This window comes from Dromiciops gliroides, chromosome 2 (genome assembly GCF_019393635.1).
Source record: "Dromiciops gliroides isolate mDroGli1 chromosome 2, mDroGli1.pri, whole genome shotgun sequence".
Lineage (NCBI taxonomy): Eukaryota > Metazoa > Chordata > Mammalia > Microbiotheria > Microbiotheriidae > Dromiciops > Dromiciops gliroides.
Genome location: NC_057862.1, coordinates 622098251 through 622123088, shown reverse-complemented (window position 1 = coordinate 622123088; position 24838 = coordinate 622098251). Strand labels below are relative to the sequence as shown.

Here is a 24838-nt window from a genome sequence, read left to right as displayed (position 1 = left end):
TGATTTTTTTTTCATGGTTGAGTGGAAATCAAGAAAGAAAATCCTATGATGAATCTCCAGTAAAGCTTCCCACAATGTGCAAATTGTTCAAGGTTCTTCCTAGTGTTCAATATTCCAACTGCATCCATCTTCTAAGCTCCTATCCTAACTCTTTAGTTCCCTAAGACATGACTCCTAGATTTTGGTTCAGTCAGACCGAACAGGCATTTTTCTATATTCTTCATAAGTGCTTTACTCAGTCATGAACTAGCTGTAGTCAGCAGAATATATAGTGCTGGATTCCAATATTGTCATTCCCTGGTCAGGTCAGGTAGGTCATGGTACAAACATGCCAAACGAAATATGCCAAGTTCATTATAGAGTGAAAAAGGTAGTGGGTGATTAAAGAAATTAGAGAAAGCAGGTCTGGAATTGTTACCCTGGTATGTGCAGGCCAGATTAAGCGATTTGTTGTTCTTGTCTTTGTTCTTGTCCTTGTTTCTGAAGTGTGGCCTGCCCTAGCTGGTCCACCAGATTGGGAATCAGTTTTAAATTATAATTGTATAAAAGACCTGGAAATAATTAGAAAACCAAAATTCCCCATTTTTCCACTTCACAAATATTATACGTCTTATTTAGGTGAGGTGAAAAGTTCACCTAAATCTCTGGAGTTTAATGAAAAACTTCAAAAGGATATCTGAATTGGGTCATAAGTATAGCTCTTTACAATTTGGATTTCTAGAACCAAACCTACGACAATTATAGATCTGACATATGGCCAGGGTTTCAAAATGCAAGGGGTAGATTATGCCTCTAAATATTTATTATTTCTAGAGATCTGGATGAGGATCAACCAAAGGAGAACTATTCTTTGTAGCCAATGGGATCATACCATAGCAGTGCTGGCTGCTGAATTTTAAGCTAAAAGTCATCTGCCAAGTTCTCCCCAAAAATACATGACTTAATAAATTATGGCCACCAGATTCTGAGCATGATCAGGCATTGGGGAGAGTTCACTAGATTTAGGACTAGCATTTCTTTGTGTTCTCCCATTTGGAAACTTCAGTAGTTTTCTTTGTGATTAAGCTAGTTAGTTACCAGGAAAATAAGTGTGTCAGGCACTAGGAAAACCAAGAAGGGTCACCCACCCACTTATCTATGGCCCTAAGTGTCTTAAGTTTACCTTGGAGTTGGCTCAGGATTCCCTAGCATTAGACTAGCCTAAGGTCCCTGAATTTGCCTCAAGACCTTGAATCTGTAGCTAGTGTAGTTGTGTAACCCAGTGTTTGGAGAATATTTGCTTGACTGGGAAACATGTGATTGATTAAGCACACCTAATGATAGAGGTTTGGGTAAGATCTTTTACAATAAAGCACTTCCACTGACCTCCAGCTCCTAATCTTATGGGCCCTAGAATAAGATGAGCTGATGGTACCCCAGCATCTAACAGAATGAGAATCATTTCCCTTCTAGTTTATTTTTCTACTTCACACAACTCAATTGGGCCACAGGTCTACCTAAATGCATTTCCAAATTCAGCATTAGTAGAGGAAATTCTTGTACCTTGGACATAAGAAATGGCATAGGGCTTAGGGTAAAAGCAGGCTTCTCTCTATAAGCAGGCCTTGGAGAATTGTGACTTTTGGTGAAAACAAGTTTGTCTGAATTGAGTTTATTAATAAGCCTTCCCTAATTTGGTCCATCATAGTATCTTCACTATACTCAAAAGTCTTAGCTCACTATCCTGAAAGTAATAGCATATTCCATCTACAATCCAACCCCTCAGGCATTTATGAAAATTTGTTAAGTGTCAGTCTTAGGTCTCAAAGTGACTTTATATATTCAATTTCAGCCATAAACAATGAAGGTGTGCTAACAGGTAGCTGGCTAGTATCATCAATAATATTTAGCAGTCCATATGAGTGAATCATGTAAATCTCAGAAATTCCATCTTTGGGTGATCCGTGAAGACATCTCACAAGCTGGTTTTCAGATATAAATTCATCAAAGTCAGAAACCCAGAAATTTTATACTAGAACTATGAAAATTTATCTAAGAAATTTACAGGGTTGGGAGAACTATTCCAACAGTTTCTACAACTGAGTATCTTCCTTCAGCACTATCACCTTTCCTTACAAGCTGCCATTTTCTAATCATATTCAATCTACCTGTGCCTGAAGTGTGGTGATACATTTCATCCATTTCTCTGTATCTGCTGATAGCCCTAGGATTAGAAGCGTGTTCCTTCCATCTCACTAAGGAGAATGGGGAAGTGAAATGGATAAAGCAAAAAAGGTTATCACAGCCCAAAAGGAATAACACTCCAAAAGGCAAGTCTACAAACAAACCAAGGGTGATATATCAACAATATAAAGAGAACAATCTATAATCAAAATCAGTAAAAAGGAAAGGCATTAACATGGGTAAATGAACTAAACTATTCCAGACACATTAAACCACACAAATGTACCACATATGTAATAAAAATGGGGGAAAGGGGAGGGTTGGGAAGAAAACGGCAATTTCTGTAGGGTTCATATGCAACCATAAGAAGCACTGTTTTCTTATCACTTTTCTGTTTGTGAGATGCCTTCAATCATGCCCATCCATTCATTCCACTAGTAAGGCATGACCAAAAAAAGATTAATTAACTAAGTTAATTATTAATGAGATGGTACCTTGAATTACAGGAAACCATCTTGCTTTCAAATTAAAATAACTAATTTGGTCTCAAATGCCTGGGATGTGAAGGGACCAGTGATTTCATCAACATAAGGTGCTCCCTAGGAGAGATTTCTTCTACTGATGATTGGCACTGATCATCTCTGTAACTTATAATCTTAAAATGTTGCATAGGGCACAGAGAGGCTAGGTAATTTGCCCAGGATTACATAGCCTCCATCTTCTAGAGGCATGAGTTTAATTCGGAGTTCTCCAACTTTGATGCAAACTCTTTCCATTATGACATGCTCTCACTTAAATTCCTATGCTTGTTAAAAGAAGAAAATTTGCAGTGAATAAAAAAGGATAGAAAAATAAGTTTCTGAATCAGTTTCTCAAAAAGTCTTCAAAAACTTCTTGTTTTCCCAAAAGCCTTGTGAAGCACCTGTGAAAATAGCCCAAAAAGAAGTCCTTCTGAATTTCATGACCCTAGGGAAAGTGTTCCTTCACCTTCTGATTTATTGTCATATAAAATAAGATAAGAATAATAAAGAAGCCTGAGAAACAGTAAGAAGTAATAGATAAGAGTGGCTGGCCTTGGAGTCCAAATGATTTAAATTCAAGACCTGCCTCCGGAACATAATAGCTATGTGACCATGAACAAATCACCTGCTCTCTCAATTTCTCAGGTACTTATCTATGACTCCAAGTTAAAAACAAGTTGTTGATCTGCATCATTAGGGTTAGATTCTACATGGGGAGTTCTTCACATTAATGAAATCAAAGGTCTAAACAAAAATAAAATTTCATATCAAATACAATTTTGGATGATACATTACTGAGTTGCCTATTTAACAATTTATATACACTTTAGAAAACTTATCATGCATCTATAGCATTTATAATTGATTAAATATAGTATTTGTAATCATTTCTATAAAAAAACTTTGGACAAGTCACCTGGTCAGGAATCTTGATTCCCAACCCTACATTATAACATTGATTTCATGTGAAATACTAAACTTAAATCATTTCAGTTTTCCAGTAAGGGAATCTGCCATAAACATAAAAACAAACTGTTCAGTTCCTTTGCTCCAAAAAGTTTTAAGTCCCACTGTTTTCTTTGTTGCAAAAGCTTTAGTTACTTTAGCAATCAGATTCCTATATTTTCCAGAAATCTTGTACTTAAATGGTTGTTCTGAGTAAACAGACCAGCACACTCTGATTTGTAAAATTCTATTGCTAGCTAGTAGCAGCCAATTTATATTTAAGGGAAAAATATTTAAAAGGGAAAAAACACTTCTGTCTTTCAAATACATCAATATTTCACAGATCCATGATTCCAACAATGCAGTCTGCAATTCTTCTACACTTAGCTTTCATGAGTTTTGTGACCAAATTGATTTTTCACCTGGTAGTCAATTTTCTGGTGAAGGTCTTCTGTGAACTTACCTAAGCTGGTTGTTTAAGGTAAGAGCTGAGCGCATACTTTCAAATATACCAAATAAAATCAGAGTTAATGGGTGAGAAACTGAAATCTTGACTGCAGGTTATCGAACTAATAGATGAGCTTGAAAGATTTCCCTTCATTCAGTAACTTTACCATAGTTACTCTCCGTTGTGAAATCTCCAGTGTGAGATGAGGGCTAAATTACAATTGAAGACTTTTATTCATTGTATGCATAGGATTCCTCACCAGTATAAATTACCTGATGTTGAGTAAGGTGTGTACTCTGGCAAAAGGGTTCCAAACATTCATTATCTTCACAGGAATTCTCTCCAATATGAACACAATAACATTTTTCAAATGCTGAGCTGATTCTGAAGCCCTTTCATATATTCCGTTTGCTTATATTTCTCTCTGGTATTCTGATATTCAGTAAGTTATGCTGGCTGAAAGTTTTCCCATATTTTCATAAATACTGTTTCTGTTATATTCAGTCAGCCAACTCTAGCAAGACAAGTCTTAACAGTCAGGCTTGCATCAGTAAAAAAAAAAAGTACTGGAAGAGTGAGTTAGGCACCAGAACCAGGATAAGCAATAATTAAGTGAAAGTTAAATAATCAGTCAAAAGGTAAAACTAGGGGAAGAGAGGAATCACACCACACAGAAACAACAAAAGTTGAAGTCAGGGATTCAGGCAGTGTTAAATATAATTATAGGTAAGCAGGAAAAAAAATGGGATGGAAGGGTCGGGATAAAATATCATCATGAGCTGCAGGGTCAAGAAAGCCAAAGAAGTCAAACCTTGAGTTTCTGACCTGAAATATGGCATACTTTTTATGTTCTAGCATGTTATCTTCTTTTTTATGATGGGTTGGCTGGTCATGTTATTTTTTTATTCTTAAAAGCATATAAATATCAGATGCCTATATTCTAACACTCACCATATGTGAATTTTCTAATGTGACAGATCATCTTTCATAAGTTTTTCCACATTCACCATATAGTTAAGGTTCCTCTCCAGTATGGATTCTCTGATGTTGAGTAAGAGATGAGCTACGGTTGAAGGTTTTACCACATTCATTGCATTCATATGGTTTCTCTCCACTATGAGTACTTTTATGGTGAATAAGGTGTGTCCTACAGCTGAAGGCTTTCTCACATTCATTACATTTATATGGCTTCTCTCCAGTATGAATTCTTTGATGTTGAGTAAGTTCAGTACTCCGACGGAAAGTTTTCCCACATTCATTGCATTCATATGGTTTTTCTCCAGTATGGATTCGCTGATGTTGAGTAAGGTGTGTACTCCATCTGAAGGTTTTCCCACATTCATTGCATTCATAGGGTTTCTCACCAGTATGAATCCTCTGATGTTGAGTAAGATGTGCACGCTGGCTGAAAGCTTTCTCACATTCATTACATTCATAGGGTTTCTCTCCAGTATGAATTCTTTGATGTCGATTAAGGTCTGTACTTTTTCGGAATGCTTTCCCACATTCATTACATTCATAGGGCTTCTCTCCTGTATGAATTTTCTGATGTTCAGTAAGGTGTGTACTCCAGCTAAAGGCTTTCGAACATTCACTGCATTCATAGGGTCTCTCTCCAGTATGGATTCTCTGATGTTGAATAAGGTGTGCACGCTGGCTGAAAGCTCTCTCACATAGATTACATTCGTAGGGCTTTTCTCCAGTATGAATTCTCTGATGCTGAGTAAGGTCTATAGTCCGTCTAAAAGCTTTACCACATTCATTACATTCATATGGTCTCTCTCCAGTATGAATTCTCTGATGTTGAATAAGGTGTGCACGCTGGCTGAAAGCTTTATCACATTCATTACATTCAAAGCGTTTCTTCCCTGAACAAATTCTCTTATGTTTAATTAGGCCAGAATTCTCTTTGAAGCTCTTTCTACACATGTCACATTTATGACATTTCTCTCCTATAGAAACTTCCTGAGAAGCAGTGGCAGAGTTCAGACTATAGCTTACTCGAAATTTATTAGATTTAGGGGGTCTCTTCTCAGTGAGATTTTTCTTCTGAGTAACTTCCACTTGTTTCACTTGCCTTTCCTGGATTCCCTGTTGACAATATGACTGGCTACCACATTCCCAGGTTTTTCCTAATATGGAAGAACAGAGACCACTCGTGGTGATTCCTTCCTGGCGTGAGTTCTCTTTGGAAATGCCTTCCTTTGGAGTTGAATCTTTGGCTTCAGGCCTAGTTGCCCTGTCTGAAAGAAATGAAATGCAATGAGAATGGAAAAATAAAACAGATAATAAGTACAAGGCATATTTGGGTTTTTGCACTTTGTAAAAAGTTCTTTAAAATTCTGGGGAAAGAAAGGGAAAGGAGTAGCTATAAAGAGAAATAGAAGTGATTATAGGTAGGACTGATGCAATGTGAAAGATGAACATAAAGAATTCACCAAACCATACTGGTTGATATGATGAGTGACCATCTTTAAGCACAGAGGATGTGGCTCGTAGAAAATATCAAGGAGGAGGACCAAGATTAAAGGTGGTAGTCTGGCATCAAATCCTCAATTCATTATCATCTCACTAAGATACAATGGCAAGAACACCTATTTTGGAGTCAAACAACTCAGTAGCTAGCTATATAATTCCAGAAAAGTAACTGCATCTCTGTGAACATAAATTTACTCAACTGTAACAACTGTATTACTTACCTACAGACTGTACTTCACTGGGTTTTGTAAATATTAAATATAATAGTATGGGGTCTGTGAACTTTTAAAAAAATATATTTCTAATTATATTTCAACATAGTTTCCTTTGTAATCCTATATATTTTATTTTATGCACTTCAGAACATTATTCTGAGGAGTCCAAAGGTTTCACCAGACTACCCAAAGGGTCTATGACTCAGAAAAGGTTATAAACCTCTGATCTAAGGAAAATTATTTTTTAAATTATAAAACACTACATAAATAAGCTATTTTAGGCCAGACTATAACACAGTCCCTTATACTCAGTAAATATCCTGCCTCAGACATTTACTAATTATGTGATCATGGAACAACTCAGTCTTAGTTTCCTCATCTGCAAAATGAAAGTAATTTTTTAACTACCTCACTGGATTATGGTGAGGAAAATGTTCTGTAAATATTAAAGTGCTACACAAACTTATTCATTATTACTAAAGTCTTAATAAGTGTTTAGTGAATTAAATTGTAAAAGGCTTCTAATTAGTCTTCCTGTCACCAGTCACCTGTCTCCTCCAAATGAACCTATACAATACCACTACCAAAGTAATCTTTAATAAAAAACAATTTCATGTTTGTAAAAATACTCCCATAACTCCTATACCCATCCTAGCAGAAAGTGAGCATCATGTGGGCAAGAATTATCTCTTTGGAAGTTTTATATCCAGCACTTAGCAGAGTACCTGACATATAGCAAGTATTTAATAAATGCTCATAGACTGGCTAAACACAGCCAGAGCCCATCTACTACTGTAATTATCCTGACCTCCACAAATAATTTCTATGTCAATCTAAAGGACCAGAGTCATCTATATCTATCAAGAACTACAAAGGAGTCAATGCACAAACCATATTTGCCCCAGAGTCAGGCTCACTTTTGCATTTTAATCAATAGTATTTTGTTCTTGTTCTCTTATACTTCCTGGAATGAGGACACTCACCTGCTCTAACTACTAAGAGACATTTTGTCTAATCGTTAGTACCAAAATTCCTAACCTCCATTTTAACTTCATTTTCAAATATTTAGTCAATTTCTAACTAAGCCTGGTTTGCTGGTCCTAGAGGCCTATATAAATCTTTACTAGTGTGATCCCCACTTGACCATGACTGACAATTACCAACTGCCATCCTTGCCCCCCAAAATCTAACCTCAATAATTCACATTTATATAGTTATATTTATATAGGTTTGCAAAGCATTTTATATTCTTTTTTTGCTTGATCTTTGAAATAACGCTGGGCTATTAATAATCCCATTTCACAAATGAAAAAACTGAAACATGGTTATACAACTTGTAAATTTCAGAGTAGAATTTCAGCCCTGGTGTCTCCTGATTCCCAATCCAACATTCTTTCTACTACAGCATAATGTCATGTCTCTTTGGAAAACCTTTAAAGGCTAAAAGATGGTGTCCACTGTGCTCAGCCTGTGGACATTACAAAACAAAGCCTCCAAATACCTACTGAAATTTATATTCCATTCTTCCACAAGTATTCTACACTCTAGTAAAATCGGTATTCTAATGATCCTCCTATCACTCCTGACTCCTGACTTGAAACATGTTCTTCCCTTCCTCTTCAACTGTTCAAATTATAAACACCCTTTGGTATTCAGCATAAGTTCTACAAACAAACAAAAATCCCTCTACACCCAATTTAATCCATAGATTTCCCTTTTGTTTTAATGTTATGTCTTGTATGATAGCTATATCTGTTCACATCTGATTACTTGTAATAGACTGCAGGCTCCATGAGGGCAAGGGTTATATATTATTCTTCTTTATATTGCCCATAGAATGTAGCAAAAGCTTTTGAACACAGAAGGCATTCAAAAATACCTCTTAAATTAATCCCCTTGAATGATTCATATTAAGATTCTCAGATTTTTATATCCAGTCCTGGTTTCTCTTCTGAGCTCTAGTTCTGCATCACTAACATTTTAAGTAGATGTCCCGTGAGCATCTTAAATATATCCAAAATAAAATCATCTTTTCTTCAAAACCTTCTTCTAAACTCTCCTATTATTGCCAAGGGCATTACCATCTTCCCATTCTCACAACCTCCAGGTCTGTATCATCCTTGACTCCTCACCCTCATTCAGCCCACATATCCAATTAGTTACTATATCTTTATCCTTTCTTCCTTCACAATAACTCATATAGCCATCTTCATAATTCACATCCTTACTACCTCTGACCTATATTACTGCAATAATCTTAATTGGTCTCCTTGCATCAAGTCTCTTCCCACTCCAATCCACAGCTCCCAAAGTGATTTTCCTAAAATAGAGTTCTAACCATGCCACACATACCTCTTACTTCCACCCCTGACAAAACCAGTAGGTTCCTATTAATCCAATCAAATATAAAGTGCTTTGTCCACAACCTGACCCTTTCCTATCTTTTTAGTCTTTTTACACCTCAGTCTTCTCTACACAATCTTCTGTCTAGTAATCCTGGCCTATTTGCTATTCCTCAAACATGACACTCTATCTCCCATCTCCCAGCCTTTGCAATGGTTATTTTCCCTTCTAACTTATGCCTCTTAGAATCTCTAGCTTTTCAGCTCAACTGTCACCTCCTCCTGGAGGCCTTTTCCAGTCCCCCCAGCAGCTAAAGCTTTTCTATCTAAGTTGCCTTCCATCCACTCTTCATGTATGTTCACATACCTATTAAAGTATACCTTATGTACATCTTTTCTACCCTATTAGACAGGCTCCTTGGAATCAGGAACTGTTTTTGTCTACCTCTGCAGCCCCACAACATAGTACAGTACTTGGCTCAAAGAAAATGCTTAAGAAATGCTTCCTGATTGATTATATCAACTATTTTGTCAACCAATCATATAATATTCTCTTGTACTGTTGCCTTAATATTGTTCATGTTTAAATATGTATATTTAAATCTGTCTTAAATTTCCAACTAGATTCTTAGTTCCTAGAAGAAAATGAATGTTCGTTAAAGACTAACATACATAAAAAATTAGATATATGAGATTATAGGATATATAGTGTATATAACATATTAACCATTATATAATTAATAATACCATATTAATATCATTTCTATGACTAGAAGAGGGAGGTGGTCAGTCATGTAGTGAAAGCAAGGGATGCCAAAGAGAAAAGCTGAGTGCTACAATGAAAACTATGAAATAATAAAATATCTAGGTCTCCAGCATAAAGTGTAAAGCCATTAACTCAACTAACTTGACTTCTCTGAAGTTTTTTATTTTGCTGACCACCCCACCCTCCTAAACATTCTGTTCCTTCCACTTTCATGAAATTCTCTTTCCTGATTCTCTTCCTACCTGTCAACCCGTCCTTCTTTCCTCAATCATCACTGCATCCTTAGTGCTGGAGTTCTTCAGGGCTCTGTCCTAGTCCCTCTTTTTTTCTCTATACAAACTCCCCTGAAGATTTCAACTCCAATGGATTCAATTGACATCTCTTTGTAAATTATCCTAATCTATCTAACACTATACTGAACTCCCGTTATGTTATCCGCTGCCTACTTGACAACTCCTCCAACATACCCCATAGGCATCTCAAACTCAATGTGTCCCAAACAGCCTTCTCCTACTTTAACTTTCCTTGTTTCTATTGAGGAAACCACTATTATCCAAATCACTCACATTCATTATCTCAGCTGTGACTCTTCCCTTCCTATTCTAATCAGTTGCCAAGATTTGTCAGCTCTACCTACATAGCATTCTCCACTTCTATAGCTACGACCCTAGTTCAGACCCTCATCATGACTCACCCAAATTAATGTAATATCCTCCTAAATGGTTTCCCTGATTCCATGTTCTCCTGCCTCTAGTTTAACTTTCTCATATTTGCCAAAATAATTTAACTAAGGCACAAGTATCACCATATCATCCTTTTCTGTTCTCAAAAATATTTACTGGCTCCCCACTGTCTATGGGATTAAATATAGACTCCTTAGCCTAGCACTTAAGGATTCCTACAACCTGGCTTCTACCTACCATTCCTGTCACATTCAGTCAGTCAATCACCAAGCATTTATTGAGCAATCACTAAGTATTGTCCTAAGCACAGGAGAAACCAATGAAATTAAAAACCATCCCTGTTCAAGTAGTTCAGTATGATTTCATAACACTCCTCTTCACAAATACTATATTCCAACTTTACTGGACCACCAGCCACTCCCTGTACTTGTTAGGCCATCTCCCGCCACTTTTCATTTTCACAATCCTTCACTCCTAGAATGTATTCCCTCCCCCGTCTCTCAAAATCCTTCCTTCACGGTTCACCTAAGGTGCTACTTCCTCTATAAAACTTTTCCTGATTCTCCCTAGTAGGTAGTTTCTCTCTCTCTTTCTCTCTTTCTCTCTCTCTCCTCTCTCCTCTCTCTCCTCTCTCCTCTCTCTCAATTTTCCTGTACTTTATGTACATACATGCTGAACCCTTTTTTCAAAGATCCTTGACAGCATTGACAGTTTCATTTTTGTCAGTATATCCTCAGCACTGCTTAGTGAATGGATATGGAATTGAAATGAATTTGTGAAATGATATGGGCAATAATCACAAAAGTGAGAAGGCATGAATGGGTTTCAATTAGCATGAAGTATAAGGAGTTCCCCTATTATCATGGCTTGGACAAAGAATTAAAGTATAAGATAAAGTCATTAAGAACCTTATATTATATCGTATGTACTACAGCTGCTCTAGAAGCTCAGAAAATAAAAGAATCAAGCCAAGTTTCATGGAGGAAGTAGAACTTAGGTAGGCATTAAAGGATGGAAATAATTTGGATAGGCAGAAAGGAAGAAGGTATTTTAGGAAGAGACACATGGCTTCTAGAGAAGATGATAATACTTAAAGGAATAAAGGTTGTTTGGGGGACAATGAAGCAAAATACAATTTAAATGGAAAAACTGACAATAGATTCAAAGATTTAGAGCAGGAGGGGCGGCTAGGTGGTGCAGTGGATAAAGCACCGGCCCTGGATTCAGGAGTTCTTGAGTTCAAATCCGGCCTCAGACACTTGACACTTACTAGCTGTGTGACCTTGGGCAAGTCACTTAAGCCCCATTGCCCCGCAAAAAAAAAAAAAAAAAAAAAAAAAAAAAGATTTAGAGCAGGAATGAACTTTACAAGTCATAGTCCAAATCCAAATTTTAAAGATGAGGAAACTGAGGCACAGAGAATGATTCACCCAGGTTCATATAGCTAGCAAATGTCTGAGGAAGGATTTGAACACAGGTTTTCCTGATGCCAAATCCAGAGTCGTAGCCACTATGCCATGCTGCCTCTCCAACAAGAAGGCACTGTAAATTTTTGGATTAGGTAACAAGGTACAGATTCCTCAACATGCATTCTGCCCTTTACTCCTCAATTCTAAAAAGCTATTGTCTCAGCTGATTTTGTACCTGAGAGATTCCCAGTCAGTCTGGGGCACAGAGATGGTGTTTCTGTTATTTTTTCTGTATAATCTTTACAGATTTGCAAAATAATAACTACATTATTTGTGCTGGCATGGAAGTCATTTAGGTCTGTTAGCAGAACAAAAGGGAATTGTTGGGGAGGTCAAATAAGAATTTCATTAAGTTATGAAGTGATATGGACCATGCCTATAAGGTTGGTGGCTGAATGGACAGTAAGAGATAAAGCTTAGGGAATATTTCAAAGGAAGAAAACAAAAGGACTTGAAACAGATAGAACAAAAAGGACAAAAGACAGGGAGTATTCAAAATTAATTCCATTTTAAGACTTTTCTAGTGGTACCCCTAGTCAGAAATATAAAACTTGAAAATGGAGCTGGGACATAAATATAAGTTCAATTTTTCATGTGTTCAGTTTCAGGAGACAATAAGAACCCAAGTAAAAATGTCTTATAAGTAATTTTAAAGATAAGCCTGAAATATAGGTGAGATAGTCAAGACAGAAATGTATCTTTGAGTTATCAGCACAAAAGGAACCATTGAAGCCATCCTTTGTCTCTGTAGAGAAAGCTAAATGGAAAGCTAGTGATAAAGCCTTAAAAGATGCCTAAAATCAGAAATCTGAAAAAAAAAAAAAAGACGAAAGGGAAAGGATAAGAGACAGCGGTAAGAAGAGACTACAGAAGTACACGAGGAGGGACTTTCTTTTTATCCAGGTTAGACCCACAGACATATTCTCAGATGCCACCAAAATTAGCCTAACCTAGTACCCATTGCCCATTCCAACCTGACCAACTCAAACCAATTCTCTGGCATCTTCCAACCACCCAAAGAAAGAGACAAATTAGAAAAGGCCTCCCCCCAAAGGGTCCCCATGTGTCCCAGGAAAAGGATACAATAGATTTCCTGAGTACCAACACCAGAGCTGCTGACCCAGAGGTAGACACAAAAACTCACAAAGGGTCAGCTGAGGAAAGGATCCAAGACATTGCAGTGGTAGGGCTTCTCCGGGTCCAAAGTTCTGCACAAGCATCTCAGCTACAGAATCATACACAGTCTGTACTCTGCAAAATACCCTTTCCAGCATGCTGGGAAGAGGTAAGAAAGAGTGAAGGGGAGGAGCACAACAATGACATTACCAATGTCAGACCCTGCCAAAACAAGACACTGATTAAAACAGATCTAATATGCTTTGACAGAACCTAAAGAAAGTGTAGTTCCAGCTGTTACATGATGCCAGTACCTTTGCTCCTTCTTGACTTGAAATTAATAATGCCATACTACCTCTCAATTAACAGCTGCAAATCCCTAAACCCCAAAACATATTTTGCTAGAAAGCTACCAGCTGTTAATATTTGTTGATTAGTGGGTGTGGTTCTCACTGATCAAGTACTTCCCATTACCTGAAGACCTCCATGCCAAAAGGTTCTAACCCAACTACAAGAAAGTGCCTTATTGCACAAAGAAAGAAAGGTTCCAAAACAGTGTTCAACATGTCAAATAAAAGGCACATGAAGACTCAAAAAAGGTGATCACTTCTGCAAGAAGAAAATCAGTGAAGACATTTAAAATACCTATTGTGGGAAGTATGGGGGAAAGCCATGTGGAGGGGGTTAAGAAGAGAATAGAAATGAAAGCCTTTAGGGAAAAGCTATAAGATTGAGATCAGCAGTGAAAGCAATGAAAGAAAAGAAAGAACTGTCAACATGGAAAGAAGGAAGATGACAGAGAATGAGAAAAAAATCAGAAGGTCAAGAAGGTAAGAAGGGATGCAAAATTACAGGAAGAGTTCAGTTTAAAGAAGATAAGTAACACCTCTTCTGATACCAGAGGAAAGTATTAAAGAAGCATAGATAAGGAAAAGGCTATCATTCTCCCCATAAATTATCTTCAAAAATGTGAAGGGCTATTATGTGGAAGAAGGATTAGGCTGACATTTTTATATATAGTAAAAGGAGATCAGAATGGAAACTATAGGGAAGAAGATTTCAACACAATATAAAGAATTATCCAGTAATTAAAATGGAATAGGCAAAGGAGTGAGATCTTTGTCCCTGGAAGTGTTCACTTGTCAGGGATATTACAGGAGAGATTCTTGCATTGGGTAGAGAATTAAAGTGACTTCTAAGATGACTCCCAACTCTAAGCATCTATGATACTTTGGGGTGAAGTCCAGGGCTCTGGCAGAATGTGGTAAATGACACCAATCATTTCCACAGGCCTATGAAAGGCTTTGAGAATAACCCAATCAACATTTTCAATATTACACCACTTATGGTTTACCTATCCTCTCTCCCATTTCCCTGAGATTTCTTTCTTTTTTTTTTAATTTTCCACTTACTTGAACAAGTGCATCTTGAGGTTCCACTCTCTACCATCCATGGCTCTTTTCCTTTTTCTAACTGGGAAATCATATTTGGTTTGGAAATGTGATGCCCTGCTCAAAAAAGAAAGACACAGAAATTGGATGTTCACTTTGGAACAAAGAATAATCCCAGAGTTCATTTCCAGTTTCTTCTTCTTCTTCTTAAGGATGCTGAGGAATAAAAGAGCTAAAACATCACAGACATACAAAGTAGCTTCCCATTTTAATTTCCATATAATAAACACTTTTCATCTGTTAACCAAAACAATATCATGATCTGACCAAAGGTAATAAACATTCTATTCTGTGCCCAAAAGAGAACCTTTAATTTTGTTAACTCAGGCCTAAATTCAGCAAGCATTTTAGAAGTTTCATACATTTTAACAATTGGAGACATAAATATACTTCATTTACAATTTTTGAATATTAAATAGATATCTTACCCAATGAGACTAGGTTCCTATAGTTCTCCAGCATAACCTCCCTGTATAGATCCCTCTGACCAAGGTCCAGGTGCCTCCACTCCTCCCGGGTAAAGTTCACTGCAACATCCTTGAAAGTCAATGACTCCTGAAATATCAAAGACATTTCTATTCAATCATCTCCCAAAAGAGTCTTGAGGAGAATTGAGGAGATCCAGAGGGAAGAACCAGAAGCAATAGGTAGAAGTTGTAAAGTGGTCAACTTAGACTTGATGTCAGGAAAAACTTTAATAATTAGAACTGTTCAAAAAAAGGAATGAGGCCTTCTGAGGTGGAGTTCTTCAAATAGAAACTGGATAACTACTTGAATGATATGTTATAGTAGGGATTCCCCTTATATATAGGTCACACTAGAGGCCAATAAGGCCCTTCCAATATTCAAATTCTTTGACTCTGATTATGTTTTAGTTCTGATTTTTTAACATAAGGATCTGTATCTCAGGGGTGACTGTTATAAGTACACATTTGTACGTGTTTTTCTTTTTGTACAACTATCTTAATGGATATAATAAGTGGGTATTTGGACTGTGAGTTCCTGAAATACCTGGAGGCTTCATGAAACAAGAAAATCCAGCATTTTAAAATCTCTATTGATAAAAAAAAACTATTGATTCCTAAAATTTGTTTTAAATATACTTACGATTTTCCTGAAGTAATATTTGTAAGTCACTTAGCACAGTGCCTAGCACATAGTAAGCATTATAGAAATTCTGGCAATGATAAGGATAATTTCATTTTTTTAAATTAGGATTGACATATGCACATACAAATACACTAGTATACTAAAAAATTTAAAGGTAGGGAAGCAGGGAGACTAATTTCTGAGGAGTCAGGAATTTGAGCTGAGCTTTAAAGGAAACTAAAGACTTAAAGAGGTAAAGGTAGGGAGGGAACATATTTCTAGGCTTTCAAGAAAGCCTGTGCATATAAAGCACCAGCCCTGGTTTCAGGAGGGCCTGAGTTCAAATCCAGTCTCAGATATTTGACACTTGCTGTGTGACCCTGGGCTAGTCACTTAACCCTCATTGCCCCACAAAAATAAATAAATTAAAAATTTTTAAATTAAAGAAAAAAAAGGAAAGCCTGTGCAATCCTCAAAAGAGATCAAAGAATGAGGGAAATGTCCACTACATACAAAAATATAGCAGCTCTCTTTGTGATGGTAAACAACTAGAAACTAAGAAAACATACAATTAAGGAATGGTTAAATAAGTTGTGGTATATGAATTATGTTTTATAAGAAATGAGAAAATATATGATTTCAAAAAGACATGAAAAAACTTATATGAGGGGCAGCTAGGTGGCACAGTAGATAAAACACTGGCCCTGCATTCAGGAGGACCTGAGTTCAAATCTGGCCTCAGACACTTGACACTTACTAGCTGTGTAACCCTAGGCAAGTCACTTAACCCTCACTGCCTGGCCAAAACAAAAACAAACTTATATGAATTGATGCAGAATTAAACAAGTAGAACCAGATTAATTTTTACAATAACATCAGTATCCTGAATATGAACAATATTGAGGATTTTTATAAACTGAAAAAAAAACGAAATGAGCAGAACCAGGAGAAAAGTTTATACAATGACAATAACACTATAAAAAATAAACTCTGAAAGCTGTAAGAAATATGATCAATATATGATTCCAGAGAACCAATGGTGAGACATGCTATCCATTACAGAGAGGTGATGAATTTAAAATGGAGAATTAGATATGTATATTTTTGTTTAGAGACGCTGGGTAATTTGTTTTGCTTGATTATGCACATTTTTTTCAAGAAATTTGGTTATTTCTTGTCTTTTTTTCCCAACAAGGTAGGGGTGGGAAGAAGAAAAATAGATTTCTGTTCATTTAAAGAAAGAAGGTTGGAAGGTAATACTAATGCATACACTTTCACATGAAGTCACTGTATTATTCATGTTACTTTACCATCTTATCTTGTTAAAAAAAGGAACTCTCACAAAACAAAAGAAATCTATAAATATATTTAATATAAAAACAAAACTGAAAGTGACCCCCCCCAAAAAAAGATAGAAACATTAAGAAGGCTAGTTGAGTTGAAACATTGAATACATGATGGGGAATAACATAACAAGGCTGGAAAGTAGGCTGGAAACAGGTGGGAAAGGACTTTAACTGCCAAACAGAAAAATCTACATTTTATTTTAGAAGTAATAGGGAACCTGTGTTTTCTTGGTGTTGTTAGGCCAAAATTAGCACAACCAGCAGAAAATCAATCCATACTCTGTTGCATCTCAGCTTCAAAGGCTGCATTGAATGCACAAAGCATCTGAGAACAAAAAAATCATATACCAATTCTCCCTCCACTTTAGTCTTGGCTTGTAGCCTATTCAGGTTAAATAACTGACCATCAGTGTGGTAGCTGACTTTGATTCTGTGTGCATCCTCATTGACAACATAGCTGAAAACGTCATGCTAAAAAGCATGGGAGCAAGCACACAGCCTTGTTTCACCCCACTGGTGGTGCAAGTCCATAAGCCCTAACAAATGACAGTATCAAAGGCCTTGGACAAATCGACAAATGTTGTGGACAGACTTCTGGTCTGCTCCTGGTGTTTCTCCTGGAGTTGTCATGCAGCAAACACCATATCCACCATTCCTTTAACCCTTTCTGAAGCCACACTGGCTCTCAGCTAGATGACCATCTTCCAGGTGAAGGATCAACCTAACAAAGAGGACTCTGGCAAGAATCTTAGCAGCAACGACTAAGAAAGGGAGACCCCCTGGGATTGTCACAGGACAATCTATTTCCTTTACCTTTATAAAGGTGGACAATGAAGGCATCCTTAAACTCCTAGTAGATAACCTACTCTTGCCATATAACTCAGAAAAGTTCAGTCAGCTTTCATATGAGCAATGGACCCCTGACCTTGTAAATTTCAGCTGGTTGGTTGGTTGATGTCCTTCATACTCAAAGGACAGAACCAGGTGTTTTGTCCCAGGAGAGGTGCCTAATGGCATTCAAAACCTCTTCTCCATTTGGAAATTTGGCTAGAGAGGGATTGACTTCAACCTGAAATAAATGGTCAATGGCTTCAACATTGATTGATGATAGTCTGTTGAGAACACTATGGTGGCATTCAGCCCACCTCTCCAGGAACACACCATTCATACATGGAACGACTAGTTACAGCAAATGGAGAAGTTCTGAATACTGTGAATAAGTTCACTTACCTTGGCAATATACTATCTAGGGATATACACATTGACAATGAGGTTGACTCACGCATTGTCAGAGCCAGGTCAGTGTTAGGGAGGCTCCAAAGTAAAGTGTGGGAGAGAAGAGGTATTAGGCTGCTGACCAAACTGAAGGTCTACAGAACCTTTGTATTGACTTCATTGTTGTATGCCTGTGAAACCTGAACACTATACCAGTGTCATGGTAGGAAACTGAACTGCTTGTCTCAGGAATTGTCTTGGGAAGATTCTGAAGATCACCTGACAGGATAAGGTATCCAACACTGAAATGCTAAGTGTTCAAACGCTACTGCAGAAAGCACAACTCCAATGAGCTAGCCACATGTGAATGCCAAATGTATGCTTGCCTAAAAGACTATTTTATGGAGAACTCACATAAGGCAAGCATTCACATGGTGGTCAGAAGAAGTACTACAAAGACACTTAAGAACTATGGAGGGCAGCTAGGTGGCACAGTGGATACTTTATACCTGCCCTGGATTCAGAGGGACCTGAGTTCGGATCCAGCCTCAGATACTTGACACTTACTAGCTGTGTGACCCTGGGCAAGTCATTTAACCCTCATTGCCCCACAGAAATACACACACACAAAAAAAAAAGAACTATGGAATTGATTGCATGTCATGGGAGACACTGGCACAGAGCCACCCAGCATGACATGCCCTCAAAGCAAAGCAGAATTGAAGTAGCTCAAAAGAAATATGAGATATGCAAATGTTCACATGGACTACTTGTGCTCAAACTATGGTAGAGCATTCCTAGCTCATATTGGTCTGATCAGCCACAGTAGGACACACTTTAACTTGGGACACACTGTAACTTGACTCTAACATAGTGATGTTATTTTGGTCTTCGAGTATGAAGGACAACAACCAACCAACCAACCAATAGGGAACCACTGGAAGTGACCTAGCAGAGGAGTTACACAGCTGAAGCTTTTCTTTAGGAATAAAATTTGGTAGCTGTGTGGATGATGAAAAACATAAGAGGGGAAGAAACGAGGTAGAGAATACTACTATACTAGGGAGCAGCTAGGTGGTGCAGTGGATAAAGCACTAGCCCTGGATTCAGGAAGACCTGCATTCAAATCTGGCCTCAGACACTTGACACTTACTAGCTGTATGACCCTGGGCAAGTCACTTAACCCTCATTGGAATACTACTGTACTGTAAGCAATGATGAGCAGGTTGATTTTAGAAAAACATGGAAAGACTTTTATGAAATAATGAAGAGTGAAACAAGTAGAATCAAGAGATCATTGTATACAGTAACAGCAATATTGTTCAAAGAATAATTTTGAATAATTAAGTTATTCTGAGTCATATAAATATTCAAATTGACTACAAAGGACCAATGATGAAAGATGTTATCCACTTTCAGAGAAAGAACTGATATATGGAAATATGTAGTGTACAGTTTCACATATATAATTTCATAAAATGTTGGCTTTCTTTTCTGAAGGGTTAGGAAGGGAGGGAGAAAAACAGCTCAGAACTCAAAATGTAATAAAAGAAAGAAAATTTAAAAGGAAAATGGAATGGAAGGGTTTTCCTATCCTAGAAGTCTTCAAGCAGAAGCTGGCTAACCACTCTTTGAAAAGCTTGTAAAAGACTTTTTTAAATTCATTTTTCAGTCTTTGTTCTACTTTGCACATGAAGTAACAAGAATTATAATTAGTCTTTTTCTACATATGAAGTTTTTTTAAAAAGAGGGAAATATAAAAAGCCAAAAATGACTGGTTTAAACAGAAAATAGTATGAATTCAGAGAAGTGGGAAAGAAGTCAGTCAGAATGAGCTCAAATGGGTAGAGAAAATTTCCTGAAAGGTGCAGGATTTGAGGTGATCTTCAGGATGTTTGAAATCCTCAATTTGAGTAATTGGAAAGGATGTCACAGAAAGTATTCTGAGTAAGAACATCAAGATGCTTGGGGCCTTGCTGAATGCCATCTGTAGTGACCAATAAGAAAACTGGATTGACTAGAATGAAGAGTTCATGTGAAATAACATTAAAAGAGTTCTCAGATGCCATCCAACCTAACATAAACTCAATGAAACTACAAGTTCCTTTGGGGCAAAGACTATTTCTTCCTATACTTCTTTTGCTTCAATCACTGGCTTCAGCATGCTACTATACACACAGCAGACTTGCAAAATCTGTTGAATACATGAGGGGATATTAGACAGAAAAAAGAGAACAAAGGTACTATGTTAATTAGAAAAATTCTCTATTGAACAAGAATATTCTAATCTCCTGGAGGAGCACAACTTGGGCTCTTGTACCTGGATACGATTTTGCTCAGGACAAGGAAAGAAAATGTTTTTACTTTCTGGAACCCCAGAATTCCTAGGATAAGGAAAAGAAACCCTCAACTCACCTGGGCTCTGGCTCTTGACAGGTCAGATATCAACCTTCCCAGCTCCTCTGTGGGCTTCTCTTGGAGAGAGACAAAATCTTGAATAGGGAGCTCTGGCAAAGAAAAGGGAACCATGAATACAAAATTCTTCCAAAATGCAGAAATTATCACATTCTATTTTAATGTAACCACCACACTCCTTAGAAGTAGGTCCAAGAGAACCTTAGCCACATCCATGTCTAGGATCAGAAAAAGCTAATAATATTCATGTATTTCTAGCATGTTCCAGGGCATATAAATCTACCTAATCTGGGAGTAAGGGCACATAGTTTTAATTCACAGCTTTGTCACCATCTGCTTTGTGATACAGAATATGTATCTCTATGCCTCGTTGTCTCATTTAATGCAAAAAATTACTCTAATCCCTCTACCTGATACAAAGAATGTGTGAAGAATCTTGTTGAATTCTTCTGAGAACTGGGAGCTCCTATATCAAATCAATCAAGCAATCCAGAAGTATCTGTTAAGCATCCTACATGTGCCTGGCACTGTCCTAGGTGCTGGGATCCAAAGACAAAATATTCAAACAGTCCCTGCTCTCCTAGAGCTTACATTCTATCAAATGTAAATTAATTTAACTATCAAAGGAGTAATATGGAAAGACTAAAAAACTAAAGTCATAGGATGACAAGCATAGTTATAGGGGACCTTAGAGATCATGAAAGACAACTTCATCACATTACAGTTAAGTAATTACAACTTGTTCAACATCTCAAAGCTAGTAAACAGAAAAGCCTGGCTTTTTGAGCCCATGTCCTCTCTTAGTCAAGCAGTTGTTCTAATGCTCTTTCTACTTCTCCTAATCCTGTTGCTAAATAACTTATGCAATGTTGAACATTTAATTTAACCTGAGTCTCAGGTTTCCATTATACAAACAGAATAAGCCTTAGGAAATAAGAGTTAAAAGAAAGTAAGGTGATTGGAATGTACCCTCTCATAGGAGTGGGCAAAAGAGAATGGTCTCTACTCCATGGATTCTACAAAAAGTAGAGCTGCTGCATCTCAATGCTCCAGGCAACTTTTTTAAGACTATAAGTTACAGATAGACTGCCAATCTACATCTCCAGAAAGAATTTACAAAACAGGGAATTTCCTACATCCATGAAATTACAGGTCTGGCAAAAAAAAAAGTAGACATATACATATATAATGACTATAATGCCCTTTCCCCCCATAATTAATTAATAGTACATTTTACCATACACTTGAGATATTATCTCCTAACCCAGACTCTTGAATCATAGGATGTCTAAAGGGTAGAGCTAGGTCGAGTACTCCAAAGCAATGAATCAGATACAAGTACATACTTAAAATTGAGACTGCCAACTCTCAGGCAAAACTTTAATTCGATTTGGGTCCAAAAAGGTGCACACTGTACATCCATTTCAGTGACTTTCTGTACCAGGTTTTTGTTTTCTAATTCTTCTATTTTTTAGTAAATGCTCCTTTTTTTAAAATCCATAATCTTCTCTCAACTGGATAAAGGGGGAAATAAGTATTTTTCATTTGATCTTAAGCAAAAAGCCAAGAAGTAACTTTTAAAAAGATTTTTCCACAGCTAGAGCAGAAGTGGCTCTGGAGTTTAGGGACAGAGGTGACAGTGGTACCAACTAAGAACTGATAAAATACCAAGGAGCTAGGATATACAAGTGTGAGTAATGTAAAAGAAGGAAAGAGTGGCAATCAGCCACGAGTATTGATCCCTTCCCTGAGTCTATTCCTTCCCAAGAACTCCCACATCCCTTCTTGTAAATTCTCACCTCTCTCCCCAAGCGCCTGGGCCAAGCCCTTCATGGTCACCTCTTGCTTTCCCAGCTGTTTCCAGGAAATGAAGACTCCTGGAGTCCTGGAAGAATGACCAGGCCTTACTTCAGCACCAACAGCTCCAGGCCCAGCTCCTTGGCCGAGGCCAGCTAGCAGACCTAAGCCCTGGGAGAGGAGAGAGGGGAGAGGGGGCAGGGGGCGTGGAACCGGGGGATCTGAACTTCCTATGGCCCAGAAGCGGTCACGCGTGCTGGGGGAGGAGGGTTCGAGTCCACTCGAACCAAAAACAGCGCTTCTTCTTTGGGGCTCAGCTGCCCCGAGGAGGGGCGGGGCAGGGGGCGCAGCTGTCAACTACCAGGAGCTGACAGGGGCCGTCCGCCCCTCCGGGTCCTGCCTGGAAACACAAAGAGGCTCGGTTGGAGAAACCCGCCACAGGCACTCACACCCAAGGCTGTCGCCTCCCCCACCCAGCCTCGTGACAGTCTAGAGGCTCTGGGCACGTAGGGATTTATTTACACACTCCCTCCTCCTCCCCCTCGCACACACGGAGAGTGCTCTCAAGGCCAGGCCTGCTTTTGCCAAGGCACCGCACACCTGAGGAGCCTGAAAAATGCTTGTAGACCGACAGACAGAAACACCGTCCCTCACCTGGCGCGCGCGCGAACACACACACACACACACACACACACACACACACACACACACACACACACACAGCCCCCTTCCCGCCGGCGTGTCCCGAGGAGGCCCCGCACTAGCTCCGGCGGCTCCGCGGGCCGGGACGAGGAGCCCCCGCCTCCCGTCGGGCTCTCACCCTCCCTCCGGGCCTCGGGGCTCTGGCCGGCCTGAGCGCAACAGGCGCGAGGGACGCAGGTCCCGGAGCAAGAACAGACGCTAGGAGCGGGCGGGAAAACAAAAGGGCTGCAAGTCCAGGCCCACCCGAGACTTCGCCTGCGCCTGCGCCGCCACCTGTCACCGGCCCGGACTACGTTTCCTAGAGGACGCCGGGAGCCGCCGTCCAGTCCCGAAAAGGTTTGAAGATCCCCCCGGCTCGGACCCAAAGGGGTTTTGTCGGTGGGTTTGTGGGAAATGAAGCCTGGTCCAGGGATAAACTGCTGTTCGAAGGATTCTGGGAATTGTAGTCTGGAGGTGCTGTCTCCTTCAGCATACTGAGCAATCACGTCAATCAACTAAAATGGATAAATCATCGAATCCCATAGCCTTTTTTCTGTCATCCTCCCTGGCCTCTCTGTAGTATGTGACACCGCCTCCGTTATGATATCACGTGGGGTAATCATAGATTATGGGCTGGAAGGAACCTCCGAGGCCATCTGGTCCAACCCACTCATTCTACAGAAGAGGGAATTGAAGCTCAGGGAGGTTCTGTGCTGTTCCCAAGGTCCCACAAGCAGTATCAGAGAGAAGATTTGAACACAGGTCCTTACGATCCAATCAACATTGTCTGTATCGTATTTCTGTACTATCACCTTTCTTGACACCTCCCTCCTTTGTACAAAATGTAACATTTTAGTCTCCTAATTTGAGAGCATTTGGTTTATTAAAACCCTCAGGTCTTTTTCATATGAATTATGGTCTAGTCACTATTGTCCTATCTTTGGTTCTAAATAATCGCGAGATTGTGGCAATGACTAGATACACTTTTTCCAATGAAAAAATGTTAAGTCTAGAGTTCTCAAACAACCCCCAAGATTGATGGAGTAAAGTTCAAAGAAAGGTCATATCAGAGATGCAGCCTTAAACTATTTTCCGGTGGCATTATCATCACAGATTCGCCTAATATAGGAATAATGGGGGAGAGAGAGACAGAGAGAGACAGAGACACAGAGACAGAGAAAACAATGGGGAAATACCAAATTTGTCTGGAACAGATAAGATGCCTTAAAGAAGAATCCTATAAAATGTCCCTGACCATCCTCCCAGAGATGGCATTCAAGGCAGAGAAATCTCTGGCAGTCCTGACAATGCAGCTGTGCTTTTCACAAACCTCAGTGACTTAGCTGGGTCTGAGGCATTTTCCAAAGGCAATTAATGGCATCAGGGCTCCACAACACTGACAAGCTTTGAAAGAAATCCATTATTAGTCATCCTTAAATGTCCCCACAATACCACAATGATAAAAACAAAGCTCACTTGTCTCTTAAAAACATTGATGCAACTTCCATTTCTAAGTCTTCCCATTTCCCACCGGCCCCCTCATCCCCACCAAGTGTAATAACAAACCAAAATGCCTAAGGATTTTAAAGGACTTCACATTCAGCAATATGATATGGTACTTGAAAAATCTAATATAAACTTGGGCTGCATTAAGATCAATAGTATCGGGGGCAGCTAGGTGGCGCAGTGGATAAAGCA

General features: G+C 38.5%; 1 protein-coding gene across 1 annotated transcript; it reads right to left on the bottom strand.

Annotated features, from left to right (window-relative positions):
* On the bottom strand, positions 1-23938 carry LOC122740399 (zinc finger protein 501-like). Its single transcript, XM_043982531.1, has 6 exons — positions 23280-23938; positions 22462-22859; positions 20663-20754; positions 15026-15152; positions 14559-14654; positions 1-6320 (listed from the first exon to the last, which is right to left on the bottom strand). Exons 2-6 carry the CDS (start codon positions 22493-22495, stop codon positions 5092-5094), a joined length of 1578 nt encoding a protein of 525 aa, XP_043838466.1. The 5' UTR covers positions 22496-22859; positions 23280-23938; the 3' UTR covers positions 1-5091.
* Positions 23939-24838: the final 900 nt, after the last annotated feature.

What these genes read in the sequence shown, in the direction of transcription:
- LOC122740399 (XM_043982531.1), bottom strand. Translation starts at nt 22,495, where the DNA reads ATGAAGGGCTTGGCCCAGGCGCTTGGGGAGAGAG. An exon ending in TAGGAACCTAGTCTCATTGG is followed by an intron (nt 14,655 to 15,025) that starts GTAAGATATCTA and finishes TTTTTTGAGCAG; the next exon opens with GGCATCACATTTCCAAACCA. An exon ending in CTCAAGATGCACTTGTTCAA is followed by an intron (nt 6,321 to 14,558) that starts GTAAGTGGAAAA and finishes CATTTCTTTCAG; the next exon opens with ACAGGGCAACTAGGCCTGAA.